Raw genomic sequence first — 17,204 nt, 5'->3', positions numbered from 1 at the left:
CTAAATTCAATCTGTTCATCATGTAAAGCGATCAAGTCTCTACAGAAAAATGTTTTTCGATCTCTTTATGAACTTTTTGTAATGTCTAAGTGGTAGTTGCATAACTGTCAATAGAGGAACAGACATCTCTTAGATTTCATCAAAAATACTTTTATTTGTGTTCCGAAGATGATTTTTTTTTGGGGGGGGGGGGGGGGGGTTAATTATCACTTTAAAGGGCATATCTTGAACGAAAGTGTTTATATATTGCATTATTTTGTATAGACTTGTGATAGGTAAAATAATAACATAAGGACTTTTAATAAAAAAAAAATAGATACAAACATAGCTTTTATTGCTAGTATAGTCTATGTTTTTCAGTCAAAAGAATAACACTTCTAGATCACTTCTTTTGTTTAAGTAATGTGAAGGCTGAGTACTGGAGTTACAAATCTCTTTATTAATTGTAGGTTCATTTTACACAGGCATACTACAAACTCGCTAAAGACAACATTCAAAACCGATAGACCATTAGAAACGCAGCGATGCGCGTGACGGACTCAGCCAGCGGTCACTGTCCATGGTTCTGAAACTGCGCTGCCCACGACCTCCACCGACCAAACTACTCTAGCCTTCATAGCTAAATATCAGTTTAACGAAATTATTCATAAAAGTCTTTATACCGTAAAAACACTTACAACTTAGGCCTAACATGAATTAAGACAATCCACGTGTCGTCAACATATAGGCAACACATCCACCTATCTCTATAAATCATTTGATCATATCAAACATGATAAACATCTCAATCACGCTTTTCTAAACACTTAAAACTTTTGAATAAGTTTATTCCATAAGTAATTTAATCTCCACTTGCTACACCCTTAAAAATAAAAGGTAATTTAATGGTTCATTGAAGCACCGTAAGTATAATACAGCACCCTTGTTTTTTCCAGATCCTGAGTTGCCTATATGTTTCTTTGGGTAATTAAAATTCAATCAGGTTACAAACAAATTAGTTCTAGGTTATCATCCGTTGAAAATGCAAGCCCTTCTGAGTTATTTGAAACAACACATTGAGTTAAAATGATATGGTAAAACCATAAAAACTTTTTCATAGGAGGCTAGGATAAAGAACTGTGACATTTAAGGAAGATAATAAAACACAATCGGTGCAAATTAAATTCGCAACCCAGTAAAAAGGTTATTATGACACTGGTTTTTGACTCTACAACACTTGCAGCTTCTAGCTCAGCGAATCTACCCATAATATGTAGAATAAATCTCATATGAGATGTATGTGAACAATATATGTTTGACAGCTTCAACAGCATCTCCAGCAACTGCAATATCGCGAAAGCAACACTGCGAGGCGCACGAGCTGTTTGATTTTCTCCAGCTGAGCGTGCTGACATCAGACTCCACGCGCACAGCGTTGAGCTCGTGCGTGCGTCCGTCTCCATGCCACGACTCGCTCTTTCGTTCCATCTTGTGAACGGCGCATCGGTGAAGCAGCACCGCGACAGTGTTTACAGTAGGCCTTCGGGGCTTACAGGTTTTCATCTTTGTTTTTGACAGTGTTCAACTGCGAAGGGCTTGCACAGGGGCTAACGCTCTGCCTGCAGACTGAGCGGGGTAAGATATGCCGAGACACGTCGCTCGTTATGAGGTCTGCGACTTTGGCAACAGCACTGCACTTACGATCTATGTCATGGTATTCCGCGGTATACCTTTTTTTCTGGTCAGTATAACAACCACGGAATTAATATCCGCAGCCGTGGGCAGATTGCAGAGACTGCTTGCGCAAACTCGTTAACTGTTTACAGTGCCGACAGACTGCGAGGCTGACACACACTCTGTCGGTTGCGGCAAATCCAATGCCATTTAATGTGACTGTGATATACCGTTATGAGTTCAAGCTTGCAGAGTTCACCTTCGACCAAAAGCAAGCACACCTTTGAGTAACGCTCATGAGTTGAGAGTCGACGGTCCTTCTTTCCTTCACTCAGTGTCTTTTTTACGCACTGTCACTTATGTTAGGCCCATGACAAGCAGTTTACACGTGCATTAGAAGTTGCAAATAAGAAAATGTTAAGTTTCAATTAAGAATAACGAGTTAAGATATTCTTCATTCTAGCAAGCAACAGGCAACACAAAGTTAGTGACCACAAACTTTTTGAATGGTTTGCCATGAGGTAATATAATTTTCTTTTAATCCTGGAAAAAATCATCAAATAGGTCTATTATTTAGATGCTTTGTATTTATTATATATTTATTTTATTGTATATTTAAATATATTGAATGACAAACAAAATACATGTACTTTATTTATTAAAGCATATGCTAGAAAATGTAAGCAATTGAATACGTGAAGTAGGCCTAAACGTAATTTTCTGGAGGAGTTAACCGATCTAATCTTTAAGTTAACTGCCGGAGCATGTAAGAAGCCGCTCAACTGGCTTCTTCATCAGCTGTTTTGACATCCCTCCACCCACCAACTCCACAAACATCATTTAGGCATCTTGCTACCAGACTCATCTTCCAAGCATTATTAGGAGTATCTAAGCCCTAGTTGAAGCTGCTTCCTCGAGCCCCTCTAATGCAATATGTTTAACCTTAATAGCATAAAGATTATATGGGCAAACGAACTCGTGAAATTTTCAACGTGAATGCTGCTTGTATTCGACGTGTGCTCGGTGTTTAGATTCTGGAATGAAACATTAAACATTGGGAACAAAATGGTCTTGCAATGTACATTCTATGTAAATATTGTATTTATGAATGCCACTTCTTTTAAGTATTCTAGAGTTTCTTTCTCAAGGCCACTGCATGTTCTTTATTGTTTTATTAAGGAAAATTGCATGTAATTTTTTTTAATCTGTTTATTTCCTCCCTCACAAACAATGTCTGCATGGAAAACAAGTCAGGTTCTGTCAACTGGACATTTATAATAATATTGGTAACTATTTACAATGAGGTATCATTTGTTAACATTATTAATGCATTAACTAACATGGATGGACTGACAGTGAGCAATTTTACAGCATGTATTACACTTTGTTAATTTTCATCTTTTGCATTAACTAATGTGAACAGATACAACTTTTGATTTTAATAATATGTAAGATTAACATTAACTAAGATTAATAAATGCTGTAGAAGTATGGTTGATTGTAAGTCCATGTTAACTAATGTTAATTCATTGTAAAGAGGTAGCCTACCAAAATATTGTTTGGGTAATCTGGATGTTGTCCTTCTTATTTATTCACTCATTTTTCCAAGGCATAAAGTGAGTATATTTATCTAAATTGTACCTCTTTAAAAGGAGATTATATACAACTCATTTTAATCTACGTTATTACAATGCAGACTTTTCATCTTGGAAATATTTTAACTTTTGGTTCTTTCTTATATGAAGACTTGTAAGCTTATAGATTGCATTTTTGTTATAGCTGTAACTTTAAGATTAAAATAATATCAAAATACAAGAAAATTGTTTATTAAATATGATTAGATATATATGTGATATATATAGTGAGTTTGAAGTGAAAGTAGCCTATCTGATGAGCGTATACTATGTGCGGAGAGCATTCACTCAATATTATCTCATTTTTGACATAGGTGGCTTCTAGAGGCTTTTGCATCGGAGGTCTTCATATCTATCTATCTATCTATCTATCTATCTATCTATCTATCTATCTATCTATCTATCTATCTATCTATCTATCTATCTATCTATATCCACAGAACATTTATGAAAGTAAAAAGATACGATTATACGCATTAAAATATTCAGTCTCTCTTCTGAAACAATACGTTCTGATTCAAACCGATACAAGTCTATCACAGTTTGACTTATTGTTAACGAACACGCTGATTAATTATTTTAGAGATTAATTATTTAAAAAATGTCTAAATGATTAGAGAATCGATAATTCTTGCCTCGAAAAAAACCCCGAAACGCTTAAAAAAAGGTCATCACTTTCTAGGGTTAATACTTATAATTTCAATTAAATTAAAGAACCGTTCTATTCAAGTAAATAAAGAAGTATTAAAGAAAATTCATTCGAAACATTTGTGTAATTATCCAGTTTCTACTTTTGTTGGATGTTTTTGTAAAATAACTGCGCTTATGGGCAATATTACTACAACTACAGGAATACACGCAAATAAATCAAATAACTGACAAAAATAATCGTAATCAAAGTCATGTTCTTCTACATTTATAAAACCGTTTGCTTTAAAAACATGTTTAGAAACGAATGCATCATTTAATTGTGTATTAAATTGCCAAACATCTTAAAATTAAGCATATGTAAGGATTTTGTGCGGAATAGTAAGAACAAGGCCTTTAGATTTTATTACATTGTGTATTTTAGATAGGCTATTATAGTAAATAATATTATTTAGTTAATACATACATACATACATACATACATACATACATACATACATACATACATACATACATACATACATACATACATACATACATACATACATACATACATACATAAATAAATAAATAAATAAATAAATAAATAAAATGTCTGAAACTCATTACTCAATTGCATATGCATACGAATGACATAAATATTTTGTACAAGCTATGGCCTAATATCCGAGAAACGATACAGCTGCATTGGGACGAACTGCATGAACTGTTATTATTCCTATTAAACGTAGACTGCATATAGTAGCTCGACATGTTTTCGCTTACCGTCACACAACACATACATAGGTATTCCTGTAAAGCATCCATCACAAACAACCACCAATGTAAATTAGAAAACATATATGTATAGACTAATAAGATTAAACTGTTGTTTTCTTCTAACAGGCAATTAAAACAATATATAATCACTAAAGTATTTTCACGCCAACTGCCTTGATTCTTACATGCAGGAGAAGGTGTACATTATTTAATTAGAAACCTCGGATTGTTTTTTGTTTTTTAAAGGAGAAATTTTCTATAAGAAAATAAAAAGGTGAATAATTGCAAAACAACAAATATTCGGGTATGTTATAGCCTAGTTGATTATAATAAATTATTTGCATCTGGTATAAATACATACAGCAACGTATATGTTAAATAATAGGCTATATTGGAGAAAAGACACACAAACCTGAAGAACTATATAACGCATACCTTAACCCAAATAAAATGCAACCATTCAAAAGCTTTAATCTATTTACTAGCTCAGAATCCCAGCCATTTAATGCAATACGAATGCATCTTAAAAATATATATTTCCAATAATCTATTTTTATTTTTGACATGACAAAAAAATAGATGATTGAATGAAGGATGAACAACTAAATGACTATCCAAGCACAACCGGTCTGCCCTTAAACGTCCATATTTGTCCAGGTTATATCTTGCAAAATTTCTCATTAAATATTCGTAAATTCCAGCGAGATCCATGTGCGATATCTTAAAGAATTGGACCAGTTTATATCACTTCAGATTTAGAAAACTCAGTTTTTCGGCATAATCTTACTACCTTTTTAACTATCGTTTAATATCCACTTGTAACATAATAACAGCCTAATAATAATAAATTAATAAATAAATAATAATAATAAAAACTAGATGACAACGAACACGTCAGCAAAGGACTTCCATGTCGAAATATATGAATATACATCGACGGCTGTGAAATATAGGCTATTAGCCTATATTAACACGGTAAGGCAGCGCAAACTCGGAACGCAATTAATTACATTTTCAGTTTCGCTCTGAAATGAATTTATCCACATTTTCCAGGACAGACGTAGTATGTGATTAGACATCACGGCTGCAGCCTTAGATTTTAATTCAGCACGATGAATTTATTGGGAATCTGCACTAGTCTGAACAGCGCTCGTCTTCTCTCCTCACGCAGATCTCGCGAGAGCGGTGGCGTGGCTGCTTGGCAGTAGCTTGCAGTAAGACAGAGGGAGAAGGCAGGCAGCATCATGGCGGACAGAGACAGTGGAAGTGAGCAGGGAGGAGCAGCCACGGGCCCGGGTGTCGGTTCCATGCACCCAGTGACAGGAGGGGCGGGCTCGGCTTCCGGGCTGCAGCACGAGACGCAGGAGCTCGCTTCGAAGCGGGTTGACATCCAGAACAAGCGCTTCTATCTAGACGTAAAGCAGAACGCGAAAGGCCGCTTCTTGAAGATAGCAGAAGTCGGGGCCGGGGGAAACAAGAGCCGCCTCACTCTCTCCATGTCTGTTGCTGTCGAGTTCCGCGACTACCTGGGAGACTTCATCGAGCACTATGCCCAGTTGGGGCCGAGCAATCCGGACGTGGCGCAGGACGAGCCGCGGCGGGCGCTGAAGAGTGAGTTTCTGGTCCGGGAGAATCGGAAGTACTACATGGATCTGAAGGAGAACCAGAGGGGCCGCTTTCTGAGGATCAGGCAAACCGTCAACCGGGGGCCCGGCTTGGGATCCACGCAAGGCCAGACCATCGCTCTTCCAGCCCAGGGACTTATCGAGTTTCGCGACGCTCTCGCCAAACTCATCGACGACTACGGAGTGGAGGACGAGCCGGCGGAGCTGCCCGAGGGAACCTCGTTAACTGTGGACAACAAGCGCTTTTTCTTTGACGTGGGCTCCAATAAGTACGGGGTCTTCATGAGGGTAAGCGAGGTCAAGCCCACCTATCGCAACTCTATCACAGTGCCCTACAAAGTGTGGTCGAAATTCGGCAGCACTTTCTGTAAATACGCAGACGAAATGAAAAAGATTCAAGAGAAACAGAGGGAAAAAAGGGCATGCGAGCTTCAGCAGCAGCAGCAAGAGGAGATGCACGCCGACGACGGGGACGAGGATTGATAGTGGAGGGAAACATGCAAAAAAAATAATCCGAATAACCTAAAGAGAAATTATACGTACTTTGCTGTAAAAAAGAAAAAAAGAAAAAAGAGAAAGATACATAAAAGATAAGTAACTGTTTAACTCCACGGGAGCACTACCCACAAAAAATACAAACCTCCACAGACTGACAGTCCACCCATCGCTGGATGTCATCCACTTACCCACCATTAATACCAGTAAGCGGCTGCTAAACCAAGTAATAACATTATATATGAACTGTGTTTCTTACTTGACGACAACAGAACTGAGTGTTTCTTTCCCTTATTAACCGAGAACTTTTTTACACGTTCCAAGATATTCTAGAAGTGTTTGCAAATGGAGTTATTGCCGAGATTACGAGGATATGGTTCCTTTACGCTAATGACTTCAGCACAAATCAGATGTTTTAGTTTTAGTTTTTAACCAAATTTTCGAATCAACTGAAGAGGTTGTCATGGTAGTCATGCCACTACTAGATTTTCCAAGCATCACCTGAGGGCTAGCTATAGGAACCCTGATGGGGGGGGAAACAAAAAAAAAAACTACAAAACAAAAAAAATCAACCTGTTGATTGATAGAGGTACAGAGGTCAGCAGAGTGGTCGCTGTGTGCAGGTGTCTGGAGGTGGTAGGCGACCTCTTCGCAAACATTCTGAGGAGTATTACCAGTGTATTTTTTTAATTGAAGTTATTGTCTTGCAGATGATATGCCATGTATTTGTGTCTCGTTGTCATTCAGTGTATAAAACAGGTACTCGATAAGTAAGAGCAATGACAACAGAAGAGAAAGATTTCTCGAAAACATTTTTGTAACCGAAACCAGACCCCTCGATACAAACATACAAAGAGTCGTATGAAAATGCTCATGTAGAAAAACATACAAAGTATGATTTTGTGAATCAGATATATTTCAGTGGAGAAGAAAACAACCCACGTTTTTAGTGGGAATTTGACAAACAATCTGTTAAAGGGTTTAAAATATATAGAGAAATATATTAAAAAAATATATATATATCTATATATATATATATATATCAGTCTACCAATGAGAGGATGAGTGGCGCCAAGGAATGCTGTAGTTGCATGTTAACCTGTACACAGCCACATTGAGGTGGATTTCTCAATGTTCGTCCTCAAGGACTCTTTTCTGTAATGGTTTCAAATGTCTATGAAGTCAGTAATGTTTGGTCAGGTAGTTGATACTCGTTTTTCTTTCAAAGAATGAGTGTACATAAGATAATATATCAACACTTGTTTGATCAGACATCAATGGAACGAAAGCCCTTTTTCCATGGAGGCCCTTGAGGACCTGTGTTGGGAGACCCTGACTTTAATGGAACTTGTTGGGGAGCATACTCTTCAGCATTAAACAACCTGGTGCCTTACAGACTCTGCATGCTTATACACTGGCTGGTGCTTTGGATCTAAGTTTGGGTCCCCATCCCCCCCTCCCCCCTCCCCCCTCCCTCCCTCTCTCTTTTTTTTCTCTTTTTTTTTTTTTTCTCCTCGTCTGGTTTTGTTTGGCCCTGGCCCTCCTGTATGCTATTGCATAACTCATGGTCTTTTCGGTTGAGAAGCAAATCATTATTTGCAGATTCTGATCACAACACGTGACTTAGAAATCACTTTAGGCGTTTTCCCCCCACCTTGGATGAATCTTCCCTTAGTTTATCAAATGCTTTGTGCCAGGCAAAATGTGAGGTAAACTTCCGTACCGAAGCCTTTCTGTAGTTTGGCAGTAATGTGTCATTGTCACAGACCAAAAGCCTAGTTGAGGGGTGTGGCCAGGATTTTTGTTTTCTCCCCAACCTTTCAGTGTTGCTTCATGTAATTTGTCATTTTGGAAACTTTAGGATTTATTTTCTCTTCCCAGTGCTATATTTCATTACTGTGTGCAATATTGAACGTGCCAATGTTGGCAATATATGTATATCAATTAAATATATGATTAATATTTGAAAAGCATGTGGCTGAATTCCACGTTTATTTCTTTAAAAGGTCTTTTTTTTTCTTTAAAGCCTTTATCTGCACTTAAAAAAAAGGTCTGTATCTGGAAAAGAAACCAATCTCAATGAACAAGCTTCACTCAGGTGAAGGAAACACACAGCAGTTATATATCCTGTCTGCACTTTTTGTGAACGTTCATGTCATAATTGCCACCCCGTTTCGTCTCTGTTCTGGTTACAGGAATGGGCATATGAAACAATAGGGGTGTTAAGGCCTTTGGGTTAGGGGCAATGAATATGTATCCTTAATTTCCCTTCTAAATACATACATGGGATGATTCTAATGATGAAGGTGTGTGATGACCTCCTCTGTCTTCAGTAGCACATTGCTTTCCCAGCTGGAGAAAGAAAAAAAAATGTTTGACCAATGTTTGTTTGAAAATTATCTCAACAAGGAATGCCTTGTGCCGTTTTTTCTTTCGTTCTTTATCTCTTAACTTATGTTCCTTCCCTTTGCAAAGAGGTTCACCGAATTACTCATTCGGCGGTTATGAGTCAAATATAATTTATGTACATTTTACAAATTAAAAAAATAAAAAGAAATGTTAATTTACCCACCTCTTATGAAAAGAATGTTCAATATCTATGTTTCTGTGTTTCTTTTTCTCTTGTGAAAGTTCAGATAGTGGTTGATATTGTGGTTCTGACTTCAGTGATGTTTTTTCTGTGTTCACAGTTGATGTAGGACTTTTAAAGGAATATAATTATGACCTGAGGCATGTGTAGACTAACCAATATTTAATAACATGTCAATGTCATTTGATGCAATCTCTTTTGCTGTATGGGTATGAATGTAATACCACTACAATTTCTAATGATCATATACAAGCCTTTTATCATCTTATATTTCTACTAAAGGGGTCTTTCTCAGAATAACAACCATAATAACATATTTTTTTAACTGATACGGTTTGAGCTGCAGTTCAGAAGTCATTCTGTTGAATGTATCCTGAAAAATCATATACATTTGTCCATTCAAGTAGTCTAATTTTATGTCTTAATTGTGCTTTATACTAAATCATCATATGTTCACAAAATATTGCAGATTCTCGGGGAATTGATCTCTTGTTCTCCTCATCATACTTTGTAAAAATAATAATAATAATAATTACTGTCTGATCTCTGTTTGGTATAACAGATTTATAATGTTCTTGCTGCAAAACAAACCAATGATTTAATTTGATTTAATTTAGTTTTATTTATGTTTCTTCATTAATAATATTATTAGCATGTTGCTGCTGTCTTTAAAAACTTGAATTAACTTGACTTTGAAAAAAAGTGCTGGAGTACACTGAAAAAAACAATCAGTAAAATGTACTTAATATACTTATTAACTTTCTTTGGCAAGTTTTTTGCACGAATATTTTTTAAGTAAATTTCACATATGGAATTATGTCAACTCTACTTAACTAAGTTAAGTGAAAGTAACAAAGAAAATAAGTAAGTAATATTAACTTGACTAGTAAAGGTTTGAGAAATATTTATTTAGTTGAAGTTTCCTTTGCAATACATTCCACTCAAACAATATAATATTGAATTAAGCCACACTTTTAAAGTATATTCTTTACTTTTAAAATACCTAAGTAATTAATACAACAGTTTTGTGTCAGACAGCATATCTACAGTATATCAGACGTTAAGCATCATGTGAACACAGAGACCTCAATACTTGGTATACAATACACAATGACGGTAACATTTGATGGATCGTTTTTGTGTTTGAATGTGTCATTTTGAGTAGAAAATGAACTCCAAATGTCATAAAATGGCAAGTTACTAATCCTAACAACTAAATAAAACAGTGAAAAATCAACCTCATTAATTATCCAAGGCCCAGTGCATGATGGGAACACCAGCATCAGAAAAGTTGAGTAATTTTACTTAACTTTATAACATTGATATTTACGCTTTCATTTCTACACGCTTGAATTTAGTACTAATAGAGAATTTACTTTGGTTTTTTTTTATTCTTGCCTGAACTAACTTTTTCATGTAAATTACATTGTTTTTTTTCTGTAGTATTTACTTCACCACAGAATCATTTTTATCAGTGTAGTTGAACTGGTTTTGAAAATGAAATAATCTTTATTTGATATGGCCATTGAGTTTTGTATGGTCATGCTATAGATTTAAAGGCATTGAATCCAGTCAAAAATTTTAATTATGGACATTTCTATTGTCCTTGTGATGAAATGGAATTTGAGTAACCGTTTTACATGAACATCTTCAGTAAATTATGATTCTTAAATATTCTTACATTTTTAAATTTAGAAAAGAAATTGTAAATCACTTATTGCATTCCCCCCACATGAAGTAAGTTTCAATTGCAATAAAATATGGAAAATAACTGCTTCTGTTGATAAAATAAATAACCACTAATCATGAAAATTCTGGTTGGGCAATCATAAATCAAATATAACAAAATACAACTTTAACCATTATAATTAATATAAATCCAAGCAGGAATTGTGAGGCTAAGCACAGTAATATATGCATTGTTTTTATGATCATGTAGATTGTTTTGGTCACAGACCAGAAGTGAATTGAGGAAAAGACCTTCAAATGAACCATTATTTGAAACTTTACATTTTAACCAGATTTATTTGATATTCTCAGGACATTGCAATGATGTTACAATTCACAATGATGCATAAAAAGTTTGTCAGTGCACAAAAACTTTCCCGAGATACAGCCTCACTGCTTATCTACCAGCAGATTTGTTTTTCTGGATAAGTAAATGCATTTAGGTGAACCCACTTAAGTGCACTTAAGTTAACAGGTAAAGACTGATAAACTTTGCAAAAAAATAAAAAAATATATGAAACATTTCAAAAATATGTGTGGTTAAGGTTTAAAAATGTATTAATGCTGTATTACAAATGCCCTAGGACAGGTGTACACTGCATTTAGGGTGCGTCTCAATCGGCTCCCTGGTTCAGTAGTCAGGGCACTGATCAGGGAGATGGACATTTTAAGGGCTGTCTTAATCGCAAAATCCTTCTAGTGGACTTAAACGTTAGCTCCCTAAAAAAGTCTCACAATGCACTACCAGGAAGCATCGATGCTCACTATGGCTGCGTCCGAAAACCTTATCGGGCATACAAAGGTACCTCAAGAAACTGATTTTGGACAGACTTCTGAGGCAGGGTAACGGTTTAATGATCTACAGCAAAATAGAACGAGCTTTGCTGATAACTAAGCAAATATTTAATTACTACAATAGTAGTTTCTCGAATGAAATCAAAAGTGGAAAACGTTGGTCAAAAACATACATTTACACACAAACTGACCATCAACCACGACTTTAAGATACCATCTTTATTTTTTAGCTCAACTGTCACAGAATGGAAAGCACAGGATTGTGGGATATCAAAGGTAGTGAAGGATACATCTATGTCCTTCTGTCCTTATCAGTCCCTGAATTCACGATATACTGATTCACAACCTAGGTAGGGAGCTAGGGAGCTGATTGAGACGTGATTGAGGTGATGCTGTCATCAAACTAATAATGTACCATCAAGGCATGATGGCAATGACACCTACCAAGGCTGCATCCCAATTCACCTATTTATACAATGCACTTCCTTTGGAAAGTATACGTACTTTTAGGATGCAGTCTTGATGCCACAGACTTAGTGCATCCTGTCACTGTAAACTGGTCTGTCACTCATCCGGTTACAGTTAACACCCTGACATTTCTTTTTGCTACCCTTCATTTTATTTCCCTACAATGCTTTCTACCGTATTGGAGAGACAAGAAACAGCAGCACGTCACTGAAGATCTATCAGACGCATAACTGTCAGGGCACTTTGTATGACACATCTCTTTATTTATTGTTTTAGACTGGAATACCAATGTTATCAGACTGATATAACAGAAGGGTATACACAGCCTGTTTCTTAATGGAGAATGTAACTGCAATCATTTCAGTAATATAATTAAATAGTATAACTATTCAATAATACAAAATTAAAATCAGCATTTTTTTTCCATGTTTAACATGGGTTGCACACTTTTCCTTGAAGATGTTCAAGGAACATACAATTCACACAAATGCATCCACAATGAGCATTATACATGCATGTGCAAAAGCACCTTCGATTATTAATCATTCAAACTCTTTAATAGCAGCATTTCTGTTCTCTGTGAAAAGGGAGCAGCTGGCGTTCACCACTTGATAAACTAATTATTGCCTTTGTCTGTCCTTGCAAGAACAAATTATTTTTTTCTTTTGTATAGCATTGAACTGTATAGGTGAAATGTGTGATTTCTGCACCACTAGCGGCGACGAACGGAACTGCCAAAATAATGACTGGTTTTCTGAACGCTCTTTCCATCTACCAATGCTCTGAAAATGCCATTGAATGCACATCAACTTTATAATAGCATTTTTTTTTTTATTAATAATTTGAAAAATATGAATCAAATTCCATGCTCAAGGTTAATTATATCAATCTAAGTGAAAGTCTCCCTGTTTTATGCCAGATAAATATTGATTTCTGATTTGGTTGTAATAATAATATTTTTTTACACAGCTCTCTGGATTTCTTGATTCTGATTGTTCAAGCATTGAGCGGTCAAGCATTTTCATAAAATTACCGCCAAAGTGTATATTTTACTGTAGCACATGGCAACATATTGGTGCTACTTATCTCGTGTATCTCAGTCCATCTGGCTACAAAAAGCATCTTTCTCCACCTATAAATATCTGTGTATTATGACTAAACAATTTGCCAACAATATTTAAATAATAAATATTTTATTTTACTACAGTAGGCCTAGATGTTTTCCATTACATTTTATGATTATTTATTTATTTATTTTTAATTCATGTTACATTTTTATTTGATGTTTACACTGTGACTATAGAGGTACAACCTTAATTTTTTTTAAGCAACACGAATACTTTTTGAGCGCAAAAAAACCTAAACAAAAATAACGACATTATTCAACAATTTCTTCTCTTTCGTGTGTCTCTGACTCTGTTCACAAACGCATGCGTCTGGTAGGCTACTGAGCCAGCGTTCTGACCTGGGCTAGAACCCGGAAGCGCTGCTCTGTGTTTACAACGCGAACGATGTCAGAGACTGGCACTGAAGAGAATACATGGTTGAATAAAGTAGTTATTTTGTTTTTGTTTTGTGCACACACAAAGTATTTTCGTTGCTTCATAAAATTAGGTCAAACTGTCGTCACATGGACTTTTTAATGATGTCTTTACTTGCCTCAGACAAAACACCCCTGAAAGAAAAGAAAGTGTCATTCTATAAAATTAAACTTACCTGAAACAAAGTTGTCCTTATCCCCTCTTATAAAACAGCTCCCAAACGAATATGTTTAAGCACCCAGACCGTCCATTTATGATGTGAAATACGCGTTCCCATTCTAATAAAAAGCTGTTCCATAATGCATTTCCATAAACAGAAGACCAGTCTCCTCAGGATAATGTCGCGTTTACGATTTTAGCTAACCATGGAGGTCAAGCCAGCAAGGTTTTTTTTTTTTTTGTGCCATTAGCCAATCAGCGTTGGCTTGATGTCACTTGGGCCCCTGAGTCATTAGTCACATGGCATTTAGGTTCAGGTGATTGGTTTAAAAACCCAGGCTGCGTTTGTCGGCGTTCATAATAGCGTTTATTTCGTGTCCTGCTGCACCTGCGGAGCAAGTGCGACTGAGATGAACGCGAATGCGAACTGACCTTTTTCAAGGTATTGCATAAACGCCATTGATATTTGGTAGGGCCACACAATTAATCGTTAAAAAAGCTAAATTGTTGCCGCGTAGACCGTCAAATGTTTCTGTTTATATGACGCTGTCTGTGTTTTGTTTTAAGCCTTACCTCTTCGCATATGGAAACTCTAATTTGGAAGTGTTTTAATTTGCAAGATATGACGATTCTCTATGGCAATTGTAACACCCATGAAATGGACAGCTTCAATTATGAAATTGTAATCGAGAGAAAGTCGACTGCGCGCGGACAGTCTGAGTGAAAATAATGCCAGCATTAAGTCTAATGATCGCTGCTGTTATGTAGTTAATGTAAAGATTGAATAAGTTTAGTTTTTTCACTCTACACAGTTAGAGGACCGATGTAAACAAAGTTGACGTTTAGGTAGGCTACATTATAACCGCAACTTTTCTCACAGTCATGCAACACTATTATTTTGGAGTAACGTTAGCTAATTGGCGCCATCCTCAGACTTAAATGGTTACTGCGACATTTTTAATTTCATGGTAAACGTAGAACTAGAGGCACAGGAGTCTCAGTCAAAGCAAAAAATAAATAAAAATGTAGATACAAACTTAAACGAAATTTAGAAACTGTTGCCATGGGAGCTGACCTTTTAGACCCATTATTAAAATAATAAAAATATATATATTACTGAAACCTAACATTAAAATGAATAAAAAATCTAATCCATAATATTAATAAACATAGTATATAAATAGGCTAATAATAAAATAGCACAGAAAACAGTGCAATTTCAAACACTTTTTAGGACGTTTGAAGTTTTTTTTTTTTTTTTTTTTTGTGGTTCTCATCCATTTCAAAGTGTCCAGATGTTTAGCACTAGTCTTAGTAGTGCCTCATGTGAGTCAGTAGTGACCTACTTCTGTGTTAAACCACTGACGGGTGTGGTTCTTTCATCAAGGAGCCAGTTTTGGGTTATCTGTCCTGAGCAGAAGCCTTGTCTGGTTTAGTCCAGTCTTTACTCAGTTGCTTCTTCATATTGCGGCAGCCATAGTCTCAATTTTAGTCTCTTAAGTTTTCATGTAGTCACTCAAATTCTGTGTGAACTACTTTAAACAAAGTATATTTGAACTTTTGGAAGAACTTACAGCATATTTGTCTCATTTCTAAACATCTGTGCTAGTGTATTTGTCTTATTTCTAAACATCTGTGCTTCTTGGAAACCGCAAACAGTGTCTGTGCTTCAGTCTTAAGTGTCTTTAAGAACCAGATCAACAATGTGAACAAGCCTGAATTATAGTTTCCATATTGGATGGACTGAACATTTGAGCACACTGCCTGAATGTCTCTTTTAGACAGCTGATAAAGTCCCTTTGACAGTCATCCAGTTTTTCTGATCTGATAGATGCGCCATCTGTTGGCTGAATATTGTCAATAAATTATAAGCTAATTTGGCCAGACGTTTAATAGTCTTTAACTTTTCACTTTTGCCATTATCCGAACATAACCAAAACACTTTAAAAAACAAAAATAATCAGATTTCTAGACCCAATTGTGCCTGTTAATTTGTTTAGAATAAAATTAATTATATTAAAATTGATATTGATATTATTTATTGATTATATTGAAGTCTGATTATTTGTTGATACATAATCAGCACATAGTTGTTATGTTTTTAGTAGCTATTCAATATTTTTTTTGTTATTCTTGTGATATGAGTAATGTGCTGCTGAAAATACAGAAATTTTCCATTCCATTCAATGTATTCCACTCAGAAATTGTTTCAAAGGGATGGGTGGTTGACCTTGAAAATAACAGTCCAGGAGCAGTCCAAAACATCAATATCCGAGCTGAATCATAAGCGTGGTAATTCTGAAATGAAAATAAGTACATTTCAAAGAACGTTGGAAACCAACCACTAAGATGTAACTTTAACTCTAAAAATTGCACAAATAGATGCTGACAAATTTTGGGCTGAAACGTATAAACAAACGTCGTCGACAAAGCTATAAACATTTAAATGAATAAAAAGCTATGCCAACATAATATACGTTTACATAAAAAGATATAGAAGAAAAACTAGATAAGAGATAATAAAAAAAAATTAATTGTCATTTGTTTTGTATTAGGGGTGTAACAAAACCCTCATGTCACGATTCGATACATATCACAATCCTGAACTCATGATACAATATTATTGCGATACTCCAAGACATGATTGAAGGTCAACAAAAAATACTGTTGACTAAAATGCTAAATTTGATATTACATTGTGGGTGTAAATGAATAGGATTGAACTTGGTGCTGATAACCCAATGCACAGGACAATGGTGACACCAGAACAAAAATATTCATCTGAAAATACAGAATTATTTTAAGCGAATATGCTTGCACTCTGTTACTGACTAGATATATTTAAAATAATGTAGGCCACTTTTTACTGGTAACATAAGACATTTGGCATTATCGGGACTCACAAATATTCCCCCATTGCATTATTATGCATTATATTCAACATTATATATAATAGTTTAATGTATACTGACACTCTGTAAACTTGAATTATCTCTAACCGTTATTTTTATTTTGGGTGAACTATACATAAAACAGATCCATGATGCATACCGTTGTATTTTTGTATTGTGATACCATTGGATTGTGACACAATATATAGTTACACCTC

General features: G+C 35.5%; 1 protein-coding gene across 1 annotated transcript; it reads left to right on the top strand.

Annotated features, from left to right (window-relative positions):
* Positions 1-1,437: 1,437 nt before the first annotated feature.
* Positions 1,438-9,381, top strand: puraa (purine-rich element binding protein Aa). Its single transcript, XM_082140178.1, has 2 exons — positions 1,438-1,614; positions 5,866-9,381. Exon 2 carries the CDS (start codon positions 5,939-5,941, stop codon positions 6,800-6,802), a length of 864 nt encoding a protein of 287 aa, XP_081996304.1. The 5' UTR covers positions 1,438-1,614; positions 5,866-5,938; the 3' UTR covers positions 6,803-9,381.
* The last annotated feature ends 7,823 nt before the right edge of the window (positions 9,382-17,204 follow it).

Source organism: Leuciscus leuciscus (assembly GCF_965113295.1).
Source record: "Leuciscus leuciscus genome assembly, chromosome: 16".
NCBI lineage: Eukaryota > Metazoa > Chordata > Actinopteri > Cypriniformes > Leuciscidae > Leuciscus > Leuciscus leuciscus.
Note: the sequence above shows the minus strand (reverse complement) of the source record. Positions and strands in the feature narration are given on the sequence as shown.

Coding starts and splice junctions, on each gene's coding strand:
- puraa (XM_082140178.1), top strand. CDS start 5,939: ATGGCGGACAGAGACAGTGGAAGTGAGCAGGGAGGAGCAGCCACGGGC.